The following is a 22,730-nucleotide window of genomic DNA, read 5'->3' on the forward strand; positions in this document are numbered from 1 at the left end:
AAAGTTCAGTTCCTCGGACGCGCTAGCCACGTTTCAAGTGCTCAACGGCCACACATGCCTAGCAGCTACCCTGCTGAACAGAGCAGATTACAGAATATTTCCATCCTGGCTGGTGGCTGCTGAGCCTGGGATCTTCCCGGGCTGGAGGAGGGCCGAGAGCATCGAGCTCATTGGCTGGGGGGGTGGGCGGGGCGGGGCGCTTTGCTTTGATTGGGTAATTTCTCTCAGTGGAAACCCAATCATCAAAAGGCGGTGGGGGCGTAGCCAGTCTCCGCTGACTGGCCCGCCCCGAGTTCCGGAGCCCTCTTACCCCTGACAGGTCAGTTTAGCGGTGAGTTCTGACCATCTCGCTCCGTAGAAACCTTTCCATTCTGGGTGCTTCTCCACCCCCGATCCGGGGATGGGGGTGAGAGGGAGGTCCTCCCACTCTCCGCCCCAGGAACCCTCCCCGCGCCCCCTACCCGTCCCCCAGCCCTGCAGGCCCAGGGTGTACAGGTCCAGCCTCACCCTGGCTGCGCTCAAAGTCCACCCCTGTGAAACGGCATGGCCCTGGCGACCTGACAGACTGCTCTGCTGGGGAGGGCGAAGGGGAACGGGAGACTGAGGTGGGATCGTGTCCCCACAGGAGGATGGCTCAGGAGAAGGGTGGGAACCTGTCCGAGGTACAAGCCCGGATTGGGGCCTCCCACAACATCAACGATCTGGACCGCAAGCTCCAGTTCTATGGCCGCTGGGCTCCAGATTACGACCAGGTAAACCCATCTGGGTCCTTGCCTGATTTTTCTATCAGTCAAATGGGAATAACCTTTCACCCCAGGAAAGCTGTAACAATGGTGAGAACCCTACCATCGGGTACTTGCACTGACCAGTTCTACTTCAGAGGCACCCCACCAGCTCATGACTGTCAGCCTCTATCAGGGACCTCCCCAACCTGAGACTGCAACTCGGGGCTGCCTGGAGATAGTGCCACTGAAGTATCACTGTGGATTAAGCACAGAGGGTCCTCAGCCGGCAAAGGAGCCTGAGAAGCTGAGCCCTCCTGAGGTGGGGACTAACTCTCCAGTCCTGGTCCCTTGGAGGTAGAGGGCATCTCATGCTTGGGTTTCCTCTCACTGTAGTCCCAGCAGGACCCCAGGCCCAGCACACACAAGCTTAGCCTGGCAGACTCCTGGACCACACTACACAGGGGTCCCCCAAAAAACCAGAGTACCCTGTTGCTAGGCCCATCACTGTCTGTCCAGGATGTGGCTGCCCTGCAGTACCGAGCCCCCAGGCTTGCTGTGGACTGTCTAACTCAAGCCCTTCCAGGCCCACCCCATGATGCCCTGATCCTGGACGTTGCCTGTGGCACCGGCCTTGTAGCTGCGGAGGTGAGACCCCCCTCAGACCCCCTCCCTTTCCTCAAGCCCCCGCCCCTGCTCAAATTCCCTGCCACCCCTGGACCTAGAATTCTGTCTCCCCTCTCAGAGTCATTGGCCTCAAACGTATCCACTGCAGGGACCATGGCCCTCTTGAGGTGCAGGGGCCCTGCTGGGAGGTGGCAGGACATGAGCCATGACTGCATCCCTCTCACCCCAGCTGCAGGCTCGGGGCTTCCTCCAGCTGCATGGAGTGGATGGGAGCCCAGAGATGCTGGAACAGGCCCAGGCCTGCGGCCTCTACCAGCACCTCAGCCTCTGTATCCTGGGTCAGGAGCCTCTGCCCAGCCCGGAAGGTACTTCCCCTCCTACCCCCAACACTCCCAGATCTACCCCCTCACCTGTCTCCAAGAGAAGAGAACTCCCTTCTCTTACTGAGCCTCCACCCCCGCCCCTTGCTGAGGTCTCCATCAGCCCTTCTCCCTGGTTTCTCCACCTGGGATCTGACGTCAGCCCCACACTGGGCTGTACCACCAGCTCCTCCATGAGATCTGGGTCCTGCACATGCAGGTGTCAGACCTGGTCCCTCCCCAACCCCCACCCGTGTTGTCTGAGGCCATACCAAAAGCAAAGCACCCAACCCCATCCCCACCCCACCTTCCCTACACACAGGGACCTTTGATGCAGTGCTGATAGTGGGTGCCCTCAGTGATGGCCAGGTGCCCTGCAGTGCCATACCTGAGCTCCTGCGTGTTGCCAAGCCAGGTGAGCCCTGCCAGCCCCCCCTCCACTCACCCACCTTCCCCTCTTTACACCACACAGGCCTCAGCACTCCTTGGGCCAAGTGAGGACAGGGTCCTGCTCAGGACTGCCCAGCTGACCTCCCAGCCCCCAGCAACCAGCCCAGGGTTCCACTCAGTGGCCACCAACAGACACAGGTGCACCGGTAGGGCTGGCAGATGGTCAGCTTGCCTCTTATCTATGGCAACCAGGAGCAGCACCTCTCTGGTCTCTGTCCCTTCACCTGTGGGGAGGGTGGCATTCTGCCAGTGATCCCTTCTCCATTGGATTTCAGTGACAATTGGGTAAAATCATGTCCCTAAGGCCTTTACTTCCCTCCTGGCACAGGGGAGAGGCTCCCTGCATGTCCCATGCATATCCCTGTACTCCAGCTTCCTCATTCACTCCTAGACTGCCCGAGGGTACGTCCCTGTCGAGTCTGCCCAGGCAAGATGAGAGGTGATTGTGAACACCTCTGAACTCTGCACACGGGGTAGATGTGCAGAGATCGATGTCAGTGCCCCTCCTGTGCGCTCCTCTGCTCTGGGCAGAAGATACTAACCCTGCCCTCTGGCCTCCACCACCAACCCACAGAGCCTGGGGAGGGGCCCAAGGGGGCCCCATGAGGGTTCAGCTCTCCGAGGTTGAGAGGAGAGGTATTCCAAGGGCTGGGAGGAGATGTTCACCAGGAGAGCAGCCTGCGAGAGGTCACGAGCAGAGCCACATGCGTGCAGGCACAGCGCCTAGCGTGAGGACCAGGAGGCTCAGGCCGGTTGCAGGACAGAATCAGGAAGTCAGGAGGTGAAAATGCTTCCTCTTGCTCTGCCCTCCCCAGCCCGGCCTCAGGGCCCAGCTGTGGCTGTGGTTAAATCTGGGCAGGTCTGGGCAGGCCTCAGCTTCGGGAAGTCCCCAGGCCCACACGCAGGACATGCAGAAACATCGGTGGAGTCACGGGGCAGAGGTGGAGACTGGGCTCAGAAAATTCCCATCGCATGAACCAGCAAGGACCAGGCCTCCTGGTCCATCCTGGGACCTCAGATTCCTCAGCCAGCGGAGCCCTGTGCACTGGCCCAACGCAGCACAGGTGCCCTGCCCCAGGGCTGTCCTCTCACTGTGCCCCACCAGCAGCTCCACGCTCCTCCCAGCCCCTCCTCCAGGAATGTTCCCGGAAGTGGCCATTGGGTCTTCCCCTTCTCCCCTTTCAAGTGCATCCAAGGCCACACTGGGCACATGTAGGTGCCTGGACTGAGGGGACAAAATCCCTCCTCCCTTCAGCCAGCACTGCTGACTGCCAGGCATTTTGTGCACACACTTCCTGTGAAGCAGGATAACCAGCCCCTCTCCACCTGCTGGGCCCCTGAGGCTGGGAGAGATGAAGGGACTGCCCAAGGTCCCAAACTCATGTGCTTCTTTCCTGAGCAACCTGACTCAGCTCTGTCCCCAGCAGAGGCGCTGGGTGAGCAATGAGCAGAGAGCCCCTTGATCCCAGGGTGAGGTCAAGAATTCCCACTCTAAAGGACACTCGGGCCTGGAAGGGTTCGTGGGAGGCTGTCTAGGTGAGGAAGCTCAAGGGCATGCCTGGAGAAGTGACAGGAACCCCAAAGCTATGGAAGGGGGAGAAGATGGGCCAAGGAAGAAGCTGGAAGAGTTTACAACCTTGCAGAGGCGAGTGGGGAGGGTCAGGCCTCCCCGGGACTCACCCTGCTTGCCTCCTTCCCCTCCTGCCCTTCCCCAGGTGGGCTGGTGTGCCTGACCACCAGGACCAACCCATCCAACCTGCAGTACAAGGAGGCACTGGAGGCCACCCTGGACAAGCTAGAGCAGGCTGGGGCCTGGAAACGCCTGGTGGCCCAGACTGTTGACCACTGGGAGCTGGCCACCTCTCCACTTGAGGTGGCACCCGGCGCCAAGGATGGCTTCATCTCGGGCATCATCTACTTGTACCAAAAGCAGAGGTCTCCCTGATGGAGGGAGTGAGGCCCAGTCACAGCTCCTAGAAGGCCTCTGAGCTTCCAAGTGACCTTAGCCAGGCCCGTCTTCTGGTCCTCTTTGCTCCATCTGTAAAATGGGACCATTGTATCAAACCTGCCCCTTAAGAATGTTCTCCCTATTAAATGAACTCCCAGAAGTAACAAAAAGACTCGTGGTTCTGTAGTTACCGACCCCAGGAGAGAGGGACCTCAGTTCCTGGGTTTCAGAACCACAGACCTTTTGCATCCTACCCAGTAGGCCAATCCTACTATTAGGGTGGCCAAATACGAGGAGGCAGAGCCTCTGGACTTGTCTGCCTCCCCTGGGCAAGGTGTATGGATGTTGATGGAATGAGGGAAAGAAAAAGGGGTGTGAGCTGCCAGGCAAGGGGACTGTTGGGGAGGCAAGTGGTGTCGTTGGTGGTCTTCGCGTGTCTAATCAGATGTCAGGGTTCTGTTGCTGTTTTGAAGGACTCGGGGTTGAACCCAGGGGTGCTCTACCACGGGGCCACGACCCCAGCACTTTCTATTTTTTTATAGAAAGACAGGGTCTCCCTACGTTGAGGAGGCTAGCCTTGACCTTCGATCCTCTGCCTCAGCTTCCTGAGCACCTGAGATGACTGGTGTGCACCACCACACCTGGTAGTCAGGGTTCTTGATAAGACCTAAGTTCGGAAAACAAAACGGCAGCTTTAACGTGACCCGAGGGTGGAGTTTTGGCACTCTGATGTCAAAAGGTCCCCTTGTACGGTTCCTTGGTTTCAGCCACTTTGAGTCAGACAAAGTAAACTCCAAATACCTAAAAAACAACCAACTGAAAACATTGTTGTGGGGTGGGTGGGGGTGCGGGCTGGGGCTGAGCTGTAGAGTGCTCACCTAGCACGTGGGAGGCGCAGGGCTCAATCCTCAGGACCACATCAAAATATATAAGATAAAGGTATTGTGTCCAATCAGAACTAAAAAAAATATGTACATATTAAGAAAAAAAACAATGGTTGCCATTGGTGGTGTCATGGCAGTAAAGCTAACAGGTCTATTCTGTTTTCCTCTGAGTTTCACAAGGAAGAATATTGCTCTTTGGGTTTTAGATTTTAATTAAGAGGCTGGGATGTAGCTCAGTGGGAGAGATCCAGTCGCCAGCACTGCAAAGTAATATGGAGCATTATAATCATCAGAATAAACCGTAACTAGGGACCAGCCTGGCCAACATAGTGAGACCCCGATTTGCTAAATAAATAAAATTAACTAGGGTGGGAAAATGACAAACACCATTACAAGGAAAAAGTCTGTTCCTTCCCTCACCTTTCATTACCCGGGTTACACCTGTGGATTCAAGAAGCAAGAAGTGGCTCAAAAGGCCCCACATACACCATCCCTGAGCCAGGTGTGGCGTTGAGACTTCTCCCAGGGTGCTGGGCCCGCTCACCCCTAACTTGCCGTTGAGGAAACTGAGCCCAGACAACATCAGAATGTGCCAGAAGGATCCAAGTCATGACCAAGTGGTGCTGAGCACTGGCCATGTTCTGGGGTCTGGAACCAGAGGTCCCCAGCTATGGGCCTGGGCCCAGCCACACTTTTTTTTTTTTTAAGAGAGAGTGAGAGAGAGAGAGAATTTTTTAATATTTTATTTTTTAGTTTTCAGTGGACACAACATCTTCTGTTTTTTTGTATGTGGTGCTGAGGATCGAACCCGGGCTGCACGCATGCCAGGCGAGCACGCTACCACTTGAGCCACATCCCCAGCCCCCCAGCCACACTTTCACACACACAGGGTTGGGTTTCCTCATCCATAAAGGGACTGGAATGCCAAACTCAGGGTGTGGCTTGGGGGCTGCTCTGAGCAGGGGCGGGTGAAAGGACTTTGGTGACTGTCAACAGCTTGGGGACATGAATGTGGCTAATGATGATCCCTCCAATCCGGGGCAGGCTGTGGGAAGGCTTCCTTGGGGAGACTGCTTGGAGCTGGGCCTTCAGGACCAGCAGGATTCCGAGGGGTGGAGAAAGAAAGAAGGACATTCCAGACCTTGGGCAGGGACCCTCTGAACAAAGGCCAGGAGGTGGATCCTGCCTGGTGGCCCAAGGAGGACAGCAGACCAGCCCGGCTGCCCAAAGCTGGGCCACAGTGGAGGAGAAAGGGGTAGAGGTGGGTCTCCCTCATCCTTCCGCCTTAAGTTCCCAAACTTTCTCTAGTGTCCTGTGGACGGGGCCTCCCCTCTCACAGGTGAAGGGCTTGAGTGAGGTGGTTCCCAAGGTTGGGCCCGTTCCAATTTCCCACAGTTCCCTGACACCAGTCTTGAAAATGCTCATGTCCTGGCCACAGCATGGTGGTCCTGACCCTTACCCTCCAGCCCGCCCTGCCCACCTCCATGGCTAGAATCACAGACAGTACAGAACCTTCCTGTGCACAGGTCCCATTTATTGTAGAAAATAATAATAATGACAGTGATGAATAGTCTCTTAATTACAAAACAGAAACATCAAAGGAGGCAGGGGAGAGGCCAGGACTCCCTCTGGTGAGGCCATTTCCTCTACCCTCCCCAGCTGGCCAGTTCCTTGGCAAGGGCAGAGGACTCAAAGGAGCCAGTCTCAGGGTTCTGGGGTGCTTCTGCTGAGAGGAGTGAGACAGCAAGCCCCACGAGCCCCACGGCAGCAGGGTGAGGCCGGAAGGGGTGAGGGTAGCCAGGCCAGAGGGCCACCTCTCTGGCGCTCCCTGCCACTACCCAAACCAGTTTATTCCACCTAAACCTGTCGCTCAAACCTGTCTATCCACTCTGTGTTCCATGCCACAGCAGGTGGGTGGGCAAGGCCCACACTTCTCCACAACCACAGGTTCCCGTGACACAGCCCCAGTGGCATTTCCTGGCCACACAGTCACCCACAGTCCATCACACCAGTGCCTGGGCAGGGCCAGGAGTGCCCAGGAACACGGGAGACAGCGGCAAGAGAAGCACTGGCATCACCCAAGATGTGGGCAGAGGGAGGGGGAGGGTAGAAAAGGGACAGTGGGAGGTGCCAGCGTGGGCAGGGCACCCACTTGGAGGCGGAGCCCAAGGTCAGGGCCGAGCTCTCCTGGCCAGCAGGAGCCAGCTGCCGGTTGCACCTGCTCTGGATCTAGGGTTCTTTCAGAGGAGGGTGGCCTGAGACTGTCCATCCTCGCCAGTGACCGGAGGCCTTGGGAAGGAGCCCCAGTGGGCGGGAAGGGCTTCCCGCGGGCTGGGTCCTGCTTGCCCATTCCCCAGCAGCCAGCAGCCCATGGCAGCGCTGTCCCGGTGTCACGGCTGCTCCAAGCTCAGTCCAAGGGAAAACAAAGCCGAAAGCGACAGGTCTGGGTGGCGCCTCACACGTAGTTGCTGGCCGGGGCGGAGCGGGCGGCGGAGTACTTGGCGGAGTAGGGCTTGTCGGCGCGGGGCGGGCAGTTGCAGCAGAGCAGGGCGCCCCCCAGCAGCAGCAGCCCCGAGGCCGCCCAGCCGATGTAGAGCGCAGCGCCCATCTCCCGCTTCTGCCCCGCGGCCACCAGCGGGTTGTAGAAGTCGCGGATGACGTTGTGGGCCGTCCAGGACACGGGCACCATCACCAGCAGGCTGGCCAGCAGGAACACCACGCCCGCCACGATCATGGTCTTGGCCTTGGTGGTCTCATCCTCCACGCAGTTGGTGCACTTGCCCCCGACCACAGACAGCAGCATGCCCAGCGCCGCCACGATGATGCTGATGACGATGAGGGCGCGGGCCGCCTGCAGGTCCTGAGGCAGCGCCAGCAGCGAGTCGTACACCTTGCACTGCATCTGGCCGGTGCTCTGCACCACGCAGTTCATCCACAGGCCCTCCCAGCTGGTCTGCGCCGTGACGATGTTGCTGCCGATGAAGGCCGTCACCCGCCACATGGGCAGCGCACAGCTCAGTATGGCCCCCAGCCAGCCCAGCACCGCCAGCGCGATGCCCAGCACCTGCAGCCCCATGGAAGCCATGTTCAGGGCCTGCTGGGGGGAGGACCTGGAAGACGGTGGAGATGTGGAGATCCCTCTGCAGGCTGAAGATGGGGTCCTCGGGTGGGTGGGGAAGGCCTTTTTCCCTGGGAGGTGGAAGAAGACACAGCCAGGTAGAGCCCCTCTCTGGAGAGTCAGATGTCCAAGACCAGCAATGTGACCAGACCAGTTCCTTCCTGCGACACAGGGCTCCCAGGCTCCAGGTTGAGCAGTTATATGACTCTGGCAGAGGGGCGGGGGCAGAAGGAGGGGTTTCAGTCGCTGGGGCCTCCCCCTGACCAGTTTCTCTGGATTCCTGAGCCAACAAAAACACATCAAGGCCCCAGCCCTGGGCCCCTGAGTCACCCTCTAGTCTCAGAGGAAACTGCCCTCTCCCCCTGCCCCCAGGTCCATGCTGAGGTCAGCCTGGAGACAGACACTGAGTCACAGCCCAGGGACACCTGATGTTCACAGGGTACAGATGTCGGGGAGGAGTGGCAGCCAGACCCAGCCAAGTACAGGGCATGAAGACCAGGGTCCTCGCGCCCACAGCTCCCCTTTCCAGGCTTGGGTGGGAGGAGAGGGTGGGGTCCCTCAGAGGGGGAATCTGAGGCGGAGTCCTGGGAATGTCCAAGAGAAACTCCACCTGAATACTGTCCTTCCTGATCTTATCACTTTCATTATCATCACCGTCATCATCATGGTCATGATGTGGCCTCAACGCAACCTCTGGGCATGGACCGGAGGAAGCTGAATTTAGGGGAACAGGAGCCAAGGGCAGAGACTCCTGGGTCCGCCACACACTGTCCCCATTCCCTCACCTGGCTTAGCCCGTGGAAGTCGCCTTGGAGGTGATACACTTTGGGTCAGGGCAAGAGAGAGGCCTCTTCCCACCGGGGTTCAGCCTGCTTAGCCAGAAGTGGGTGGAGAAGAAGCCACAGGCCAGACCCTGGAGACACCGTCCGCCCAGTAAATGAGTGCTGACTGTGGAGATGCACGGGGCATCCCATGAAGCCAGATAGGCAAAGTCTTCAAAGGGAAGGGAGAACCCGGCCCAGGGGGAGGCAGGTGCGGGGCAGCTGGGCCATGGAGGGGTGCTGCCAGCATGACTCCAGGGGGGCCTTGTATCCTGGCTTAGGCCCCGTGGCAGGTTCCCTGGGGCAATTGTGTAAGGCAGCAGGACTGAGTGAAAGAGGACATTGCATAGAGGGGATGAGGGGATGGTAGGGAGGTGGGGAAATGCCGCTGTTTCTGGGAAATGAGGAATCCAGTCTGACCAGAGACCCGGGCTTCTGGGGGAGGAGCCAGGGAAAGGGCCAGAAGTCTCCATCGCCAGTGCCCAAGCTCCAGCCCGGGCCCAGAGGACAGAGATGAGCAGGGGCATCCCAGGCAGGCTGAGGGGTGTCCACACACCTCCCAAAGGCACCTCTGGAAACAGGAAGGAGGCAGAGAGGCAGGGCAGTGGGCCCAGGATCAGGAAGGCCAGCCTTAGGGTGGGGGCAGAGGGGACCCAGAAGAAGGGGTGCACATGGGGGTGATTAGGAGTGGCTAAGGCTCATCACAGCCAGATGGAGGGGCCCCTCAGCCTCTCCATGGTGGCTCTATGTCTCTCTCCCCCACCATGCTGGGAAAACACCTCAGGACCAGAGCCCCCACCTCTGTCCAGCACCAAGTCTGGAGTCCTGGGGTGACTGTGTGTCCTTAAGCTTCCTGAGAGAGTACTCGACTCCTGGAGGACATTGGCCCCCCTAATGCCCACTGGGCCTGGCAAGGACCCTGTGGGGTCCACCCATGTTATAGAAGGAGAAGTTGCAGCCTCATGGGGTCTTTAACTGAGCTCATTGGCCCTACTCGGCTGAGGGCTCAGGGGACCCAGCAATGCCTTATTTCTCCTTGGTACCCTGTGTGGGCTTTCTCGTCCGGAAGGTGCACAGGGCGTGTCTGGGGTTGGGATCATGAGGACATCTGCTCTCCAGCCACCCACACACCTCCCTCTCACCCCGTAGGGACACACACCAACACAAACAGGGATGGTTTCTGCCCGGACCACACCCCCGGGGCTTTCCTTACAAGGCTCTGAGCAAAGGCACAGAAGGCCTGGGAGCCACACAAGCGCGCGCCTTATTGACAAGAGCTGTTTCCTTTCCCGCTGGTGACCTCACCATGGCCTCCCTGTCAGTGCCCACCGCAGGGCAGAGAGAAGCAGGAGCTTGCCCAGGCCAGCCCAGGTCCCTTAGCCAGGTGCCCCTTCCCTGTCCTCCGGCCCAGACAGCTCTTTCTCAGGCTGAGTACAAAGGGGAGATGGCCAGGCACTTCCTACTGTCACCCTCCTGGGACACCTGCCAAGTGGCACTTAGAGAAGCAGGAGTGGGGGAGGGGAGCACACAAGCCCTAGAACTTTCCACCTGTAGCCCAACCGAAGTGACCTAAGAAACTGTCCTCTGCTGGACCCAGCCGACCTCATCAGGAGCAGAGTAGGGGAGGCTGGAGGCCACTGTTGCAGCAAAGGCTCCAGGAAGAGGCCAGGGCAGCCCAAGGCAGGGGAGGTCAGCAGGGAACAGGGGGGGCTGGGGACCCAGGTGTCCTGGGGAGCAGTGAGCAGCTCCGCTCAGGCATGGAGCTGGAGAGAGGTTGTGGGTGCTGACTGCTGCCCAGAGACATGGCTCGGCCCCACCCACCTGCCGCTAGCAAAACACCTGCTGAGACTGGACACTTCCTGAGCCCTAAGGTGGGGGAAGAAAGGGAAATTCACCTCGAGCCCGGCGCCTGGCCCTCTCCCCAAAGTGTGGACAACCCCTCACTGGGATGCGTTAGGATACATCTGCCATTTGCCACCTTTGTTTTGGGGTCACGGAGGGCAGAGCCAGTGCTTGTTATTTTCTTTTTCTTCCTCATCTGTAAACCTGTTCACAGGCAGCACAAGTTTAAGCCGTATTATCTGGGCTGCTCCTATCCTGGACACCCCTGCCCCAACCGACCCGACCAGCTCCGTCATTCCAGCCCTGGGACTGGCTCCAGTTTTAACTTCCCCCTTTTGCCGGAGGATTTCATAAAGGCCCACATTTATGTGTGAGCTTGGCCAGTCCCTCCATCTGTCTACCCTCCCCTATCTAAGCGGGATATGGAAGGAGGTGAGGACCTGATGGTGCTCCCTGAGCCAAAAAGCTGATGGGAAACTGCACCATCCACCGACCATCCTTCCGCCCTGTGTTCTTGGGAACATCAGCTTCGTCTCAGAGCCTCAGCTTCCTCCCTGTAAAAACGAGGACAGGGCCACCCGTTTCCTAGTCTCAGAGAGACGCTAAAGGAAATGAGGATGTGAAAAGCTTCCCGACCCTGAAAAGCTCAGGACCACAACTGGGAGGGAAGGAGAGAGGGAGGGAAGGAGGGAGGGAGGGAAGGAGGGAGGGAGGGAAGGAGGGAGGGAGGGAAGGAGGGAGGGAGGTTGGTTGGTTCCCTGCATGTGCCCTGCTGCTCAGATCTGGTCCTCCTCGAACACACCAGGAAGGGACTAGGACTTCTCACAGCCCTGTCCCTAGAGCCCAAGGTCAAAGTGCTCATTTAAATCAGTTCCCTCCCTGGTAATCCCAAGTAAGGGGCAAAGACAGTCCCCTGAGCCACCCTGTCCAGAGACTGGCGGGCCTCCCTGAGCAAGCCTGACAGTTCCTGTAGCCTCCTTCTCCAGGTGTCTTCTGGGGACAGGGAGCCTAAAGCCAGGGAAGCCGGTGTCAACCTAAATTTATTCCTCCCACCAAACACGACATCTTGATCCTCATAAAACCAAGCAGCTTTTTTAAAGGGAAAAAAGCAAGGAGGCTCGTTCTCAGCTCAAAAGCTCGTCTAGTTTGGAAATTGGTTCAAAACTATTTATTTTTATAGGAATTCGCTAAGTGCTCAACCCACGAACACCCCCAGCCACCACACACAGACGTTTCAATCCTAATTCTTTTTTTAACCACAGACAAAACCCGAAGTTATAAAAATTTTCAAAGTAAATGATGCATGAAGGGATGTCACAAAACATGCCAGAGATACCCACCCAGTCACTTCAGAGTGACATCCCTGGATTGTTCCAGAAGGAAGGTCACATGGACAGGAACAACAAATAGGCCATCACATCCAGACACCAGCCAGTGTGGACTGGCCGCTTCTCACGTGGCTCTGAGGGCAGCAGGGAGGATCTGCCCAAGGTGAACCCTGGGAGGGGGACTTTCGGAATCTAGGTGGCTCTCCTGTGAAGGGACCAGCCCTCCGTGGATGGAGTCCAAGTTCTGCTACTACCAGTAATGGACATTGGGCAACCGACTTAAACTCTCAATCACTTTTCACATCTGGGACAGGAGGGTGGCAATTCCTTGCTCCTTCACCATGCTGGGCAGGTGCTGCCCCAGGCTGGGCCCCAAAGAGGCTGGCCTCCGAGCAGGTGAGGAAGGCCACACAGCTGTGGGCACTTCTTGGGGGAATGGTCAGGCAGAGGCTGAGGGGGGCTGTGGGGCCTGGGAGAACGGCCGTGGGAAGAGAAAGAGGCTTAAAGAGAGGAGAGGACCCCAAAGACCCATGTTAGACTACTTTCCCCCAAATTATTAGCTCATCTGATCTCAGCTTCCACCTTTTGATTTTATAAAGGCCCACGTTTATGTGTGACCTTGGCCAGTCCCTCTGGGTTGGGGACACAGACCTGTGAAGTCCTGCCTTCCCTCTTCTGGGGCCCCATCACCCCCCGCCAGAGCACCCAGAGCAGCCCTCCAATGACCTGCCATGTGGCCCAGTTACTCCTGCCTATCCCACTCCACCCACTGTTCAGCCGGTCAGAGGTCACTCCCTTATTTCACAAAGAGGCCCATCACGTCGCAGCAGGAGACCCCCCTCCATCTCCCTCCTGCTCTCCCAGAACCTAAAGCCCAGAAGAGCCTCCAGTCAGGTGAAGGAGGCCATCCTGCCCAGCCCTGCGGCCTTCCCAGCCAGCTAGGCCTAGGACGCGTCCATGAATTAGTCAGAAAACCTCTCCTGAGCATCTGCTAGGCAGGGGTCAGGCCTGGGCCGGGAGCCTTCTCATAACAGGAACTAGCCTTATCTCACTACCAAACAACACAGGGCACTAATTGTTGCTCTCAGTTTAGATGAGAAAACGAAGGCTCTGGTGCTGAGGTGACATTCCAGGTCCACCCAGAATAATGACCAGACCACACCCAGCCTTGGTGCCTGATTCCAGGCCTTCCCCTCCCCCCACATGCTCATGAGTGGCTTTTCCCTGATTCTCCTTCCAGGAAGGGTCCCCTGGGCACCTGTGCCCAGCTGGGCATGGAGCTCGGTGGGGAATCAGGCCAGTGCCTGCCCCCAGGGCCAACCCCAAATCTAAATAATGGTTCCCTGTACAAGGGAAATCGCAGGAGAGGTAGGTCATCAGCTCCACCTGGGACGCAGGGCCGGCTTCCCGGAGGAGGTGTTCCACGCGGGAGGAGCAGGGCATCTGGGAAAGTGGGTCTGAGAGGCCTGGGGCTGGTGGAGCTGGGTCTGGAGAGCACGGCGGGCCCTGGCCAGGGGTCATGGAGGGTTCTGAACAAGGTCGCGCCTGGCCAGCTGGGATAGGCAGGAGTAACTGGGTCAACATGGCAGGTCGTTGGAGGGCTGCTCTGGGTGCTCTGGGTAGGTGATGGGACTCCAGGAGGGGGAAGGCAGGACTTCACTGGGCTGCGTCCCCAACCCAGAACCAGCCCAGACCTCCAGAGGAGACCCCCAGTCCTGGGCCAGGACAGGTCTTATCTCCAGTGGGGGGAACAGGAAGCTGGGGTCCCTCTCTGCTGCTTCCTCTTGGAAGGTGTGGGGACCCAGCACCCTGGGCAGGGCACACACCTGATGATGAGTATACAGAGACTCTGCTTCTGAGACACCCCAAGAAGTGAGAGAAACCAGCAGGCCGATCACAAGGCCTCCCAGGTTGGCAAAGCCTGTGAGTCACAGTGACGGGACCAGGGACAAAACCGAGGAGTCCGGGGATAGAGCACCATCTGGCCCCAGCCCCGGTGACTCAGAGATCACATTCCCCATCCCTTCCCATGCTCCACACTCCCTCCCACCCCAGCTCCAGCCTGGGCAGGACACCGCCCCACATGGATCCTTCTGCCCGCCACCCGATGGTGGCGGATCTTTGCCCTTTCACCTGGTGCACCTGCCGTGCCAGCAGACCTCACTCCCTGCTCCAGACCTGGATCAGCTCAGGCCCAGGAAGGGAACACCCTGCTCTCTACCACCTGGCCCCTGGGGGCAGGAGGCGGGTGGGGCCAGGAGCTGCTGGTGGTTGTTTTGAACTTTTTAATTGTGGAAGCTCTTTTTACACAGGGGCTTAACTTACCCGCCTGAGCGCCCCACCGCCCTGTCACGCCTTCAGTGTGTCCCCAGATCCCACGCTCTCCTCCCTCTTTCCAGCTAGAGGAGCACACATGCCCAGGGGACTGGCCAGCTGCCACCCAGTTGGTCCCACTGCCCCCCCCCGCACCTCTCTGCCTCCCTCCATGCCCACAGCCTGCCCCGCAGGGTCCCCCACCTGCTCTGGTGGCCACTCCCACCCACACCTGGCCTGCAGCCCGCATCCCCTGCTTCTGCATTTCCTCCAACAGGGGACCCAGCCTCAGTCCTCTCCACTTCTTCCTCCCTGACCAGGGGTCCCAGGACAGCAAGAAAACCCTCTTTGTCCCATTAGCTACTGTCCAGCCCTGGCAGCCCTAGACAACTCCAGGCTCGGGCCCAAGTGGCCCCCTCAAGACCCTGGGCTCAGTGCACCTTCTCCTTAACAGCCACTGGACTCCTGGGGGGCCTGGCCCTGCCCTGCCACATCAAATAAAGGCCACAGCCTCCTCAGCAGGGCCTGACCCAGTGTCCCTAGGCCACTGTGCGCTGTCTTCCTCCCTCGCCTGGAGGTGAGACCCAGGAGGGCTGGGTCTGTGGTCCAAGTGCACAGAGCCTGGCTCTGGCTGGGAGCGCCTACCCTCTCAAGTGACACAGAGCACCTCTGTCATCCCCTCCCCAGCGGAGGACTCTCTTCCATGTCCTTCTCTCTGTTGCTACTCAGGGACACTAAACACCATCTCTCTTGTTTTGTTTTGTTAATTTTTGGTTTTAGGGATTAAACCCAGGGGTGCTTAACCACTGAGCCACACCCCCAGCCCTTTTTAATATTTTTATAGAGACAGGGCCTCGCTGGTTGCTTAAAGCCTCGATAAATTGCTGAGGCTGGCTTTGAACTCCCGATCCTCCTGCCTCAGCCTCCCCAGCTGCTGGGATTACAGGCGTGGGCACTATCTCTTCTTCATGTTGGCTTTGACCTCAGGGTCAAGGTCAGGGAGGGCTTCTGCTCAGCTCACACCTGTCCCTGTTCCAGACAAAATGGGGCAAGAGGAGAGAACCAACCAGAGCCCCCACCCCAGCCGATGCTTCCTCCGCCTCCCCATGGGCACCCCTCCCCCAGCCTCCCCACCCCCCACCCCCCCACAGGACCCTGCAACACCCAGCGCACTCTCCTTGCTCACCCACAGGGGTCCTGGCCAGCTTTCCTCTCCCAATGCACAGGTGGGACACTGCACTCCCAGTCCCTTCTTGTCCTTTGTCACCAAGCTCTGAGCACACAGGGGCCTCTGCCACGTGGCAAGTCCCTTCCATTCTCCAGGGCCCAGCTTGGTGGTGACAGGGCCCATCCAGGCCCTCATCATCACACCCGGGCTCTGAAGGTGTGGTGGCCGCACCTCCCTGCCCTGCCACTGCACAGCAAGTCCTTTCAGGGCAGGGACGCTGACATTTTCCTCTGGCTTCCCCATGAATAGCCTGCTTGGATGACAGAATACGCTATGGTTTGCTGAATTATTATTATCGTGATGGAACAAGAATTTAAAAGAAGATGCAGATACCAAAAAAAAAATGAGGATGGGGGCTGGGGCTGGGGCTGGGGCTGGGGGTGGGCCTGGGGGTGGGGCTGGGGCTGGGGCTGGGCCTGGGGGGTGGGCCTGTGGCTGGGGCTGGGCTGGGCCTGGGGCTGGGCTGGGCCTGGGGCTGGGGCTGGGGCTGGGGGTGGGCCTGGGGCTGGGCTGGGCCTGGGGCTGGGGCTGGGGCTGGGGTTGGACCTGGGGCTGGGGCTGGGGCTGGGCCTGGGGCTGGGGCTGGGGTTGGACCTGGGGCTGGGGCTGGGGCTGGGCTGGGGCTGGGGCTGGGCCTGGGGGTGGGCCTGTGGCTGGGGCTGGGCTGGGCCTGGGGCTGGGCTGGGCCTGGGGCTGGGGCTGGGGCTGGGGTTGGACCTGGGGCTGGGGCTGGGGCTGGGGGTGGGCCTGGGGCTGGGCTGGGCCTGGGGCTGGGGCTGGGGCTGGGGTTGGACCTGGGGCTGGGGCTGGGGCTGGGGCTGGGCCTGGGGCTGGGGCTGGGGTTGGACCTGGGGCTGGGGCTGGGGCTGGGGCTGGGCTGGGGCTGGGGCTGGGCCTGGGGGTGGGCCTGTGGCTGGGGTTGGGCTGGGCCTGGGGCTGGGGCTGGGCTGGGCCTGGGGCTGGGCTGGGCCTGGGGCTGGGGCTGGGGCTGGGGCTGGGGCTGGGGGTGGGCCTGGGGCTGGGGCTGGGGTTGGACCTGGGGCTGGGGCTGGGGTTGGACCTGGGGCTGGGCTGGGCCTGGGGCTGGGGCTGGGGCTGGGGGTGGGGCTGGGGCTGGGGCTGGGGTTGGACCTGGGGCTGGGGCTGGGGCTGGGCCTGGGGCTGGGGCTGGGGTTGGACCTGGGGCTGGGCTGGGCCTGGGGCTGGGGCTGGGGCTGGGCCTGGGGGTTGGCCTGGGGCTGGGGCTGGGGGTGGACCTGGGGCTGGGGCTGGGCTGGGCCTGGGGCTGGGGCTGGGGCTGGGGCTGGAGCTGGGCTGGGGCTGGGCTGGGGCCAGGGCAGGACAGCAGAGCGAGCTCACCTGCCATGTGTGAGGCATGGGGTTCAATCCTTAGCACCACATAAAAATAAATAAAATAAAGTCACGCTGTCCATCTACGACTACCAAAAAAGATTTTTAAATGTTTGAATAAATAAATACAGAACCTCAGGGCTGGGGATGTGGCTCAAGCAGTAACGCACTCATCTGGCATGCGTGAGGCACTGGGTTTGATCCTCAGCACCACATAAAATAAAATAAAGATGTTGTGTCCACTGAAAATTGAAAAATAAGTATTTAAAAAATTCTCTATCTCTTATCTATCTCTATCTTTAAAAACAATAAAAATAAATACATAAATAAACAAATAAATTCAGAACCACAAGTCATCTGCAGTCCCCCCCCGGCTTCCCTGGTGCCTCAGCTCCGGAATCCCCCTGGACACCAAAGCCAGAGGATGCTCAAGCAACTCACGGAAAATAGAGTAGAATCTTCACGGATCCCCCCCCCACACTCCTGGTACGCTTGGATCACTGTGGGTCACTGTGTACTTAATACAACATAAATACAAAGTCAATAGTCGCACGGTACTGTTCAGCGAGTAATGACAAAAAACTGTGCGTGGTCATTACAGATGTAATTCTTTTTTAAATAGCCCCAATTCGAGGTTGGTTGGATCTGCAGAAGTGGCAGCATGGATATGGGGTGTCATCTACATATGATGCCCCAGCCTCACAGAGGTGCGACACCACACCCCATGTTTTCTTTTTTTTTAATATTTATTTATTTTTAGGTATAGATGGACACAAGACCATGCCTTTATTTTTATGCTGAGGATCGAACCCTGGTCCCGCCGCCTGTGCTAGGCGAGTGCTCTACCGCTGAGCCACAATTCCAGGCCCTCTTTTTCTTTTTCTTTTCTTTTTTTTTCCTTTGGGGGGGGGTACTGGGATTGAACCCAGGGGCTTCACCACTGAGCCACATTCCCCAGCCCTTTTCATTTTTATTTTTGTATCTTGAGACAAGAGTCTAAGTTGCCTGCCTAGGGCCTGGTCGAGGCTGGCCTCAAACTTGGGATCCTCCTACCTTGGCCTCCTGAGTCACTGGAATCACAGGGGTGCGCCATGATGCCTGGCTATAACTCCCATTTCTTAAGTGTGGGCTGCACGTGGAGACTCCCTCCAGACTGGGCAGCATGGGAAGAGGGGAAAGAGCAAATTTTCAGTGTAGAAACCCCAAAACACTACCTCGCCCAGGGGATCGTGGTTCTCATTCCATCATCATAAATCATGATATGGTCTGTGCCCGCGATATGCTATGCAGAAAGTGGCGGCTTGCCTGTGGTCTCGGTCCCCAATACCCAAAACCCCAGGGACTCAGGGGCAAAACATGGGACAATCCCAACAGAGGAGCCCCAACAGCATTCCTGACCCCAGCACTCTCCAGCACTGGGCTGGGAGGGGCTGACCCCAGCACGGGGGGGGGGGGGGGGGGGGGGGGGGAAGGCTATGAAGAGACCAAAACCAAGGACAGTCTGAGGAACTGTCACAGATGGGAGGAGCCCGAGAAGATGCAAGGACTGCGTGTAGTGCCACATTCTGGAGAAGACCTGGGACAGACTGGGGTGGAACACAGCTGCTCGAGGCTCCCTGGAGAGACACACTGGAGTCCTGATGTCACTGTCAGCGTGTGTTTCTCCAACTCTCAAATGGCTCCAGAAAAAATCTAAAGTGTGAGTGAAGGGAGAAGAGTGTTTGTCAATGTAGCAAAATGTGAATAATTGGTGAACCTGGGCAAAGGGCAGGTGAAAGTTCATTGGACTCTTCTTGCCACTCAAAATATAAAATTGAGGGAAAAATTAAGAAGAGACCAGTCAGGTGAATGGGTAGAAGGAACTCGGCTTCTGAGTGGGAGGACAGCATGTGCAAAGGCCCTGAGCACAGGGAGCTGTTGCAGGAGCAGAGGCCTGGGAGGCAGGCAGAGGCAAGGGGAGGGTGGCAAGTCAAAGGTAGGGGCAGGAGAGGTCAGAATCATCAGGGTAAGATGCAGAGGAGAGCTGAGCAGGTGCGGGAACCGCAGGGGACAGCAGCAGGCAGGAGGCAACCTGTAAAACCAGACAGCAGCTCTTCAGACTGGCTTCTTCATCCAGCCCAACCCACCGTCCTGCAAGCCAGCCTGTCCTTGCCCAGACCCCAGAGCCACCTCCTCACAGACACACACATGGCTCTCTGGTTCCCATGTCCCCAGCCCCATGACCCTGGAAGCTTCAATTCCCCCGTCTGTCCCTAGCATCTGCCCCAGGGCCCTGCACATTTGTGGAGAGGTGGCTCCACCTGCCAGTCAAGACCTGGAAGCCCCACTTTGAATGAATCTGGTGCAAAACAACCGTCCCAACTCTGTCCCTGGATGAACTGGGGAGCTCAGACTTCCTTATCTTGGAGGATACAGCCAGTGACGTTAATAATTACCCGAATGTTCATAGCTGGACTATTCACAATAGCCAAAAGATGGACAACCCAATGTCCATCCACCATCGAGTGGATACGCAGGACGAGCCGCAGCCACGCGATGGAATAGTACTCTGCCGTAACAAAGAACAAAGTGCTGACCCATGCCACGGCTCGAGGAACCTGGAAAACATGCTAAGTTAAAGAAAAAAAATGCACTGTGCCGTGTGATTCCACCTCCATGAAATGTCCAGGACAGGCAAAGCCACAGGGCCAGGCGGTGGATTCACAGTTGAGGGGTAGAAGAGCACTTTTGAACCACCTATCCAGTGCCAGACCCTACACAGCCTCTGCTGGTGCTCCACGTACCAGAGTGTGCAGGTTAAAATGACTTACCCAGGGCCAAGGAGCTGGGGGTGGGGGGGTCCAGAGCTGAACCATCATAGCCAAAGCCGGAGAGGCACCTGATCTATTCAAATTCACTCCCAGGACATCACCAGCCCCGGGATGGCTTAAGCTGGGGAGAAACTCAGAAGCCCACAGGCCACAAGGACACACAGGAGCTGGTCAGACCTGCCTGAGGTGGCACAGGGCTGCAGGTGAAGGGTGTGGGACGGAGAGGGTAGTGGGCAGCCAGGGCACCTGTGTCCAGGGTAACCTCAGGTGGATGGCAAACAGCCCCTATCCTAGGCAAACAGCGCCTATCCTAGGTGACACTCTCCACCCCAGCCAAGATTCCCCGTCCAGAAGAGGCTGGGACTCCGGGCACCCGGCAGAGGCCCTTGGGGAGGCTGGTGTCTTTGCTCTGGCTGGAGTCGCCCCCACCTGTTTGATTGTGGGAACTGCAGCCTCCGGGTTTCCCATGGGTGCCCGTGTCGGGTGGAGGAGGGTGGAAGGAGGGTCTCCTAAAGGCCCCTTAAACTGGAGCGGACCTGGCACATGGTAGGCAGCTGCACTACCCCACCAAGCTGCCACCCCAGCCCTAAACCGGCTGTTTCAAGGCTGAACCACAGTTAGGATCTGTACATTTTTCTTACAAGTTGTTCATCGTGATGGAAAGTGTGAGCTATCGGCCCCTGGCAGGGCTAAAGGTCCGGGTCTGTCCCCAACGCCCTCCCCCCAGGGTCCAGGTGGGCAGGCTTGGTGGCTGCTAGTCCCTGGGCTGGGTGTAGGGGCCCTTGGATGTCTGCAGAGAGTGGTCACAGCAAGTGTGGTCAGACTGTGACCCGGAGGCTGCAGAAGCCACCCCAGGCAGGACTGCGGGGACCCTGGGAAGATTGAACAGAAGGGGTTCCCACCCTGGGGGGAGCTGCTGCCCCAGGAAGGCAGGACCCTCCCAGTGCAGGAAAAGACCCCACCCCCCAGGTGTCCAGTGGGACAGTGTGTCTGAGGAGGGAGGGAATGGGGGACAGGAGACATTCAGAGCCCCTGGGTGACTTCAGAGTCACAGTCCCCACCCTTGTCATCCCCCTCCAGGGTGAAAACCTCACCCATATATTTTCCAGGGAATTGGAATGGACACCTGCAGGTCCCAGATTGCCCTGGGCCCCTTCCTCCTCTCTCTCTCTCTCTCTCTCTCTCTCTCTCTCTCTCTCTCCCCTCACTTCCTCCCCCCACCCTCTGGTATGGGGATTGAACCCAGGGGCACTTAACCACTGAGTCACATCCCCAACCCCTTTTATTTTTTCTCTTGAGACGGGGCCTCCCTAAATTTCTGGGGCTGGCCTCGAACTTGTGATCCTCCTGCCTCAGCCTCCTGAGCTGCTGGGATTACAGAGGCTCCACTACCAGGCTCTGCTAGTCCCTTCCTCTCTCTTAAGCCCACTCCCCAATCCCCTGCTTTTCCTCTCCCACCCACAGCCTCTCAAGCCACCCAGGAAGAAAGACAGCGGCTCTGGGGAGTGGAGGCTCCTGGAGGGGAGGGGACAGGGTGGGTGTGGGCAGAGGAGGCAGGGAAAGCCTGGAGCTGGGCCAGCTCGAAGGCCTTGGCACAGCGCCCAGGCAGCCCCCAGGCTGGGTTTCAGGAGACCAGGCTGAAAAGGGAAGGAACGATCCTGGGCAGGGCCTCTTTATGGCCCCTGGCGAAACCTGGCCCTGGGGACAGGCAAGAAGTTTCTCCTGGGGGAGGGTGACTCACTCCTTCCTTCCCAGCTCGTGACACCCAAGAGCCTGGGAATTACCCGAAAGCAGCCAACCAGGCCACAGAGACAGAAAACAAGTCCACCCTCCCTGGTCACTCTCACCTCACACCTTCCCAGTGTCCCCAACAGGGAGGGGCAGGCCACACCTCAAACTGGGGACACCTGGAAAAGAAATGCACACCCTGTCACGCAAGCACAGACCTGCCCCCATCCTCAGACAGACCAAGTCCCCAGAGCCCCTCTGGTCCCGCACCAGGAAGCCCCGGAGACCTGCTCCCACCAGGCCCCACCCAGGCCCTCCTGCTGGACCTGTTTGGCTTCTCCGATGGCCCTTAGGGGCTCCAGGGTTGAGGATGAAACACAGACGCCCCGAGATGGCAGAGGGGAGAAGATGCCAGGCACCCTAGTATCCTAGGGACACAGGACCAGAAGCCCCATCCCACTTCTCCCCACCCCTGCCGCTGTGGCCTCCTGCCCCCAACACTGCCCAGGAACACAGAGATCTTGGCATCCCCCATGTACACCTGTGCCAAAATACCACGTGGTCCCCATAAATACGTACAGTTTCTATAGGAGGCTGAGGTAGGAGGATCACAATTTGAGGCCAGCCGCCGTGACTTAATGAGACCCAGTATTAAAAATTTTTAAAGTATCTATTTAAAGGGCTGGGGATGAGACTCAGTGGTGGAATACCGGTGTAACCTACGTGAAGCCCTGGGTTCAAGACCCAGCACAGGGGGAAAAGAATCACACTCTCAAATAAAACCAGGCCACCCGGTTTAATTGCTATTTGGCTTGCTGTTTGGCTGCGTTACCTGGACAAGTTACTTTCTCATCTTCTATTTCAGTGTCCTCATCTGCAACGTGGAAGTTAATGAGGACAGAGAAGCCAATGAGCATAAAGCGCTGTCAACATGCCCGGCCACAGAACGCCTCCTACAGCTCGGGGGGGCCAGTGAGTCTCCAGTCTGTGGATCAAGTGGGAAAAAAAATGGCCCAGGAGCTGAATAGTTCATCCTAAATTACTCTGATAACTGAAGCCAGTGAAAGTATCCTCCTGATTCTCGAGGAGTCTTGGTGCGCTGCCCCGGATGTCAGTAGAACAAGAGCCAGTTGGAAAATCCCTTCCAGAAGTCCCTGGAACCCGCAGACCTGCTGCACAGGCGGCCTGAGAAACCAGCAGCA

The 22,730-nt window shown here is 58.4% G+C and overlaps 2 protein-coding genes across 4 annotated transcripts; one reads left to right on the forward strand and one right to left on the reverse strand.

The window, feature by feature from the left end:
* Positions 1-257: 257 nt before the first annotated feature.
* On the forward strand, positions 258-4,264 carry Mettl27 (methyltransferase like 27). 3 transcript variants are annotated; one of them, XM_026396926.2, is made up of 6 exons: positions 258-319; positions 626-752; positions 1,242-1,370; positions 1,579-1,714; positions 2,031-2,123; positions 3,874-4,264. In XM_026396926.2, exons 2-6 carry the CDS (start codon positions 630-632, stop codon positions 4,101-4,103), a joined length of 711 nt encoding a protein of 236 aa, XP_026252711.2. In that variant the 5' UTR covers positions 258-319; positions 626-629; the 3' UTR covers positions 4,104-4,264. The 3 variants fall into 3 exon arrangements, with proteins under 3 accessions (XP_026252711.2, XP_026252713.2, XP_077658807.1); XM_077802681.1 differs by lacking the exon at positions 258-319 and adding an exon at positions 350-406 and having other exon boundaries at positions 1,309-1,370; XM_026396928.2 differs by lacking the exon at positions 2,031-2,123.
* Positions 4,265-7,445: 3,181 nt separating this feature from the next.
* Cldn4 (claudin 4) lies at positions 7,446-8,075 on the reverse strand. The gene has a single exon (XM_026396963.2). It carries the CDS (start codon positions 8,073-8,075, stop codon positions 7,446-7,448), a length of 630 nt encoding a protein of 209 aa, XP_026252748.2.
* Between the last annotated feature and the right edge of the window lie 14,655 nt (positions 8,076-22,730).

The sequence above is a fragment of the Urocitellus parryii genome, chromosome 9 (genome assembly GCF_045843805.1).
Source record: "Urocitellus parryii isolate mUroPar1 chromosome 9, mUroPar1.hap1, whole genome shotgun sequence".
Classification (NCBI taxonomy): domain Eukaryota; kingdom Metazoa; phylum Chordata; class Mammalia; order Rodentia; family Sciuridae; genus Urocitellus; species Urocitellus parryii.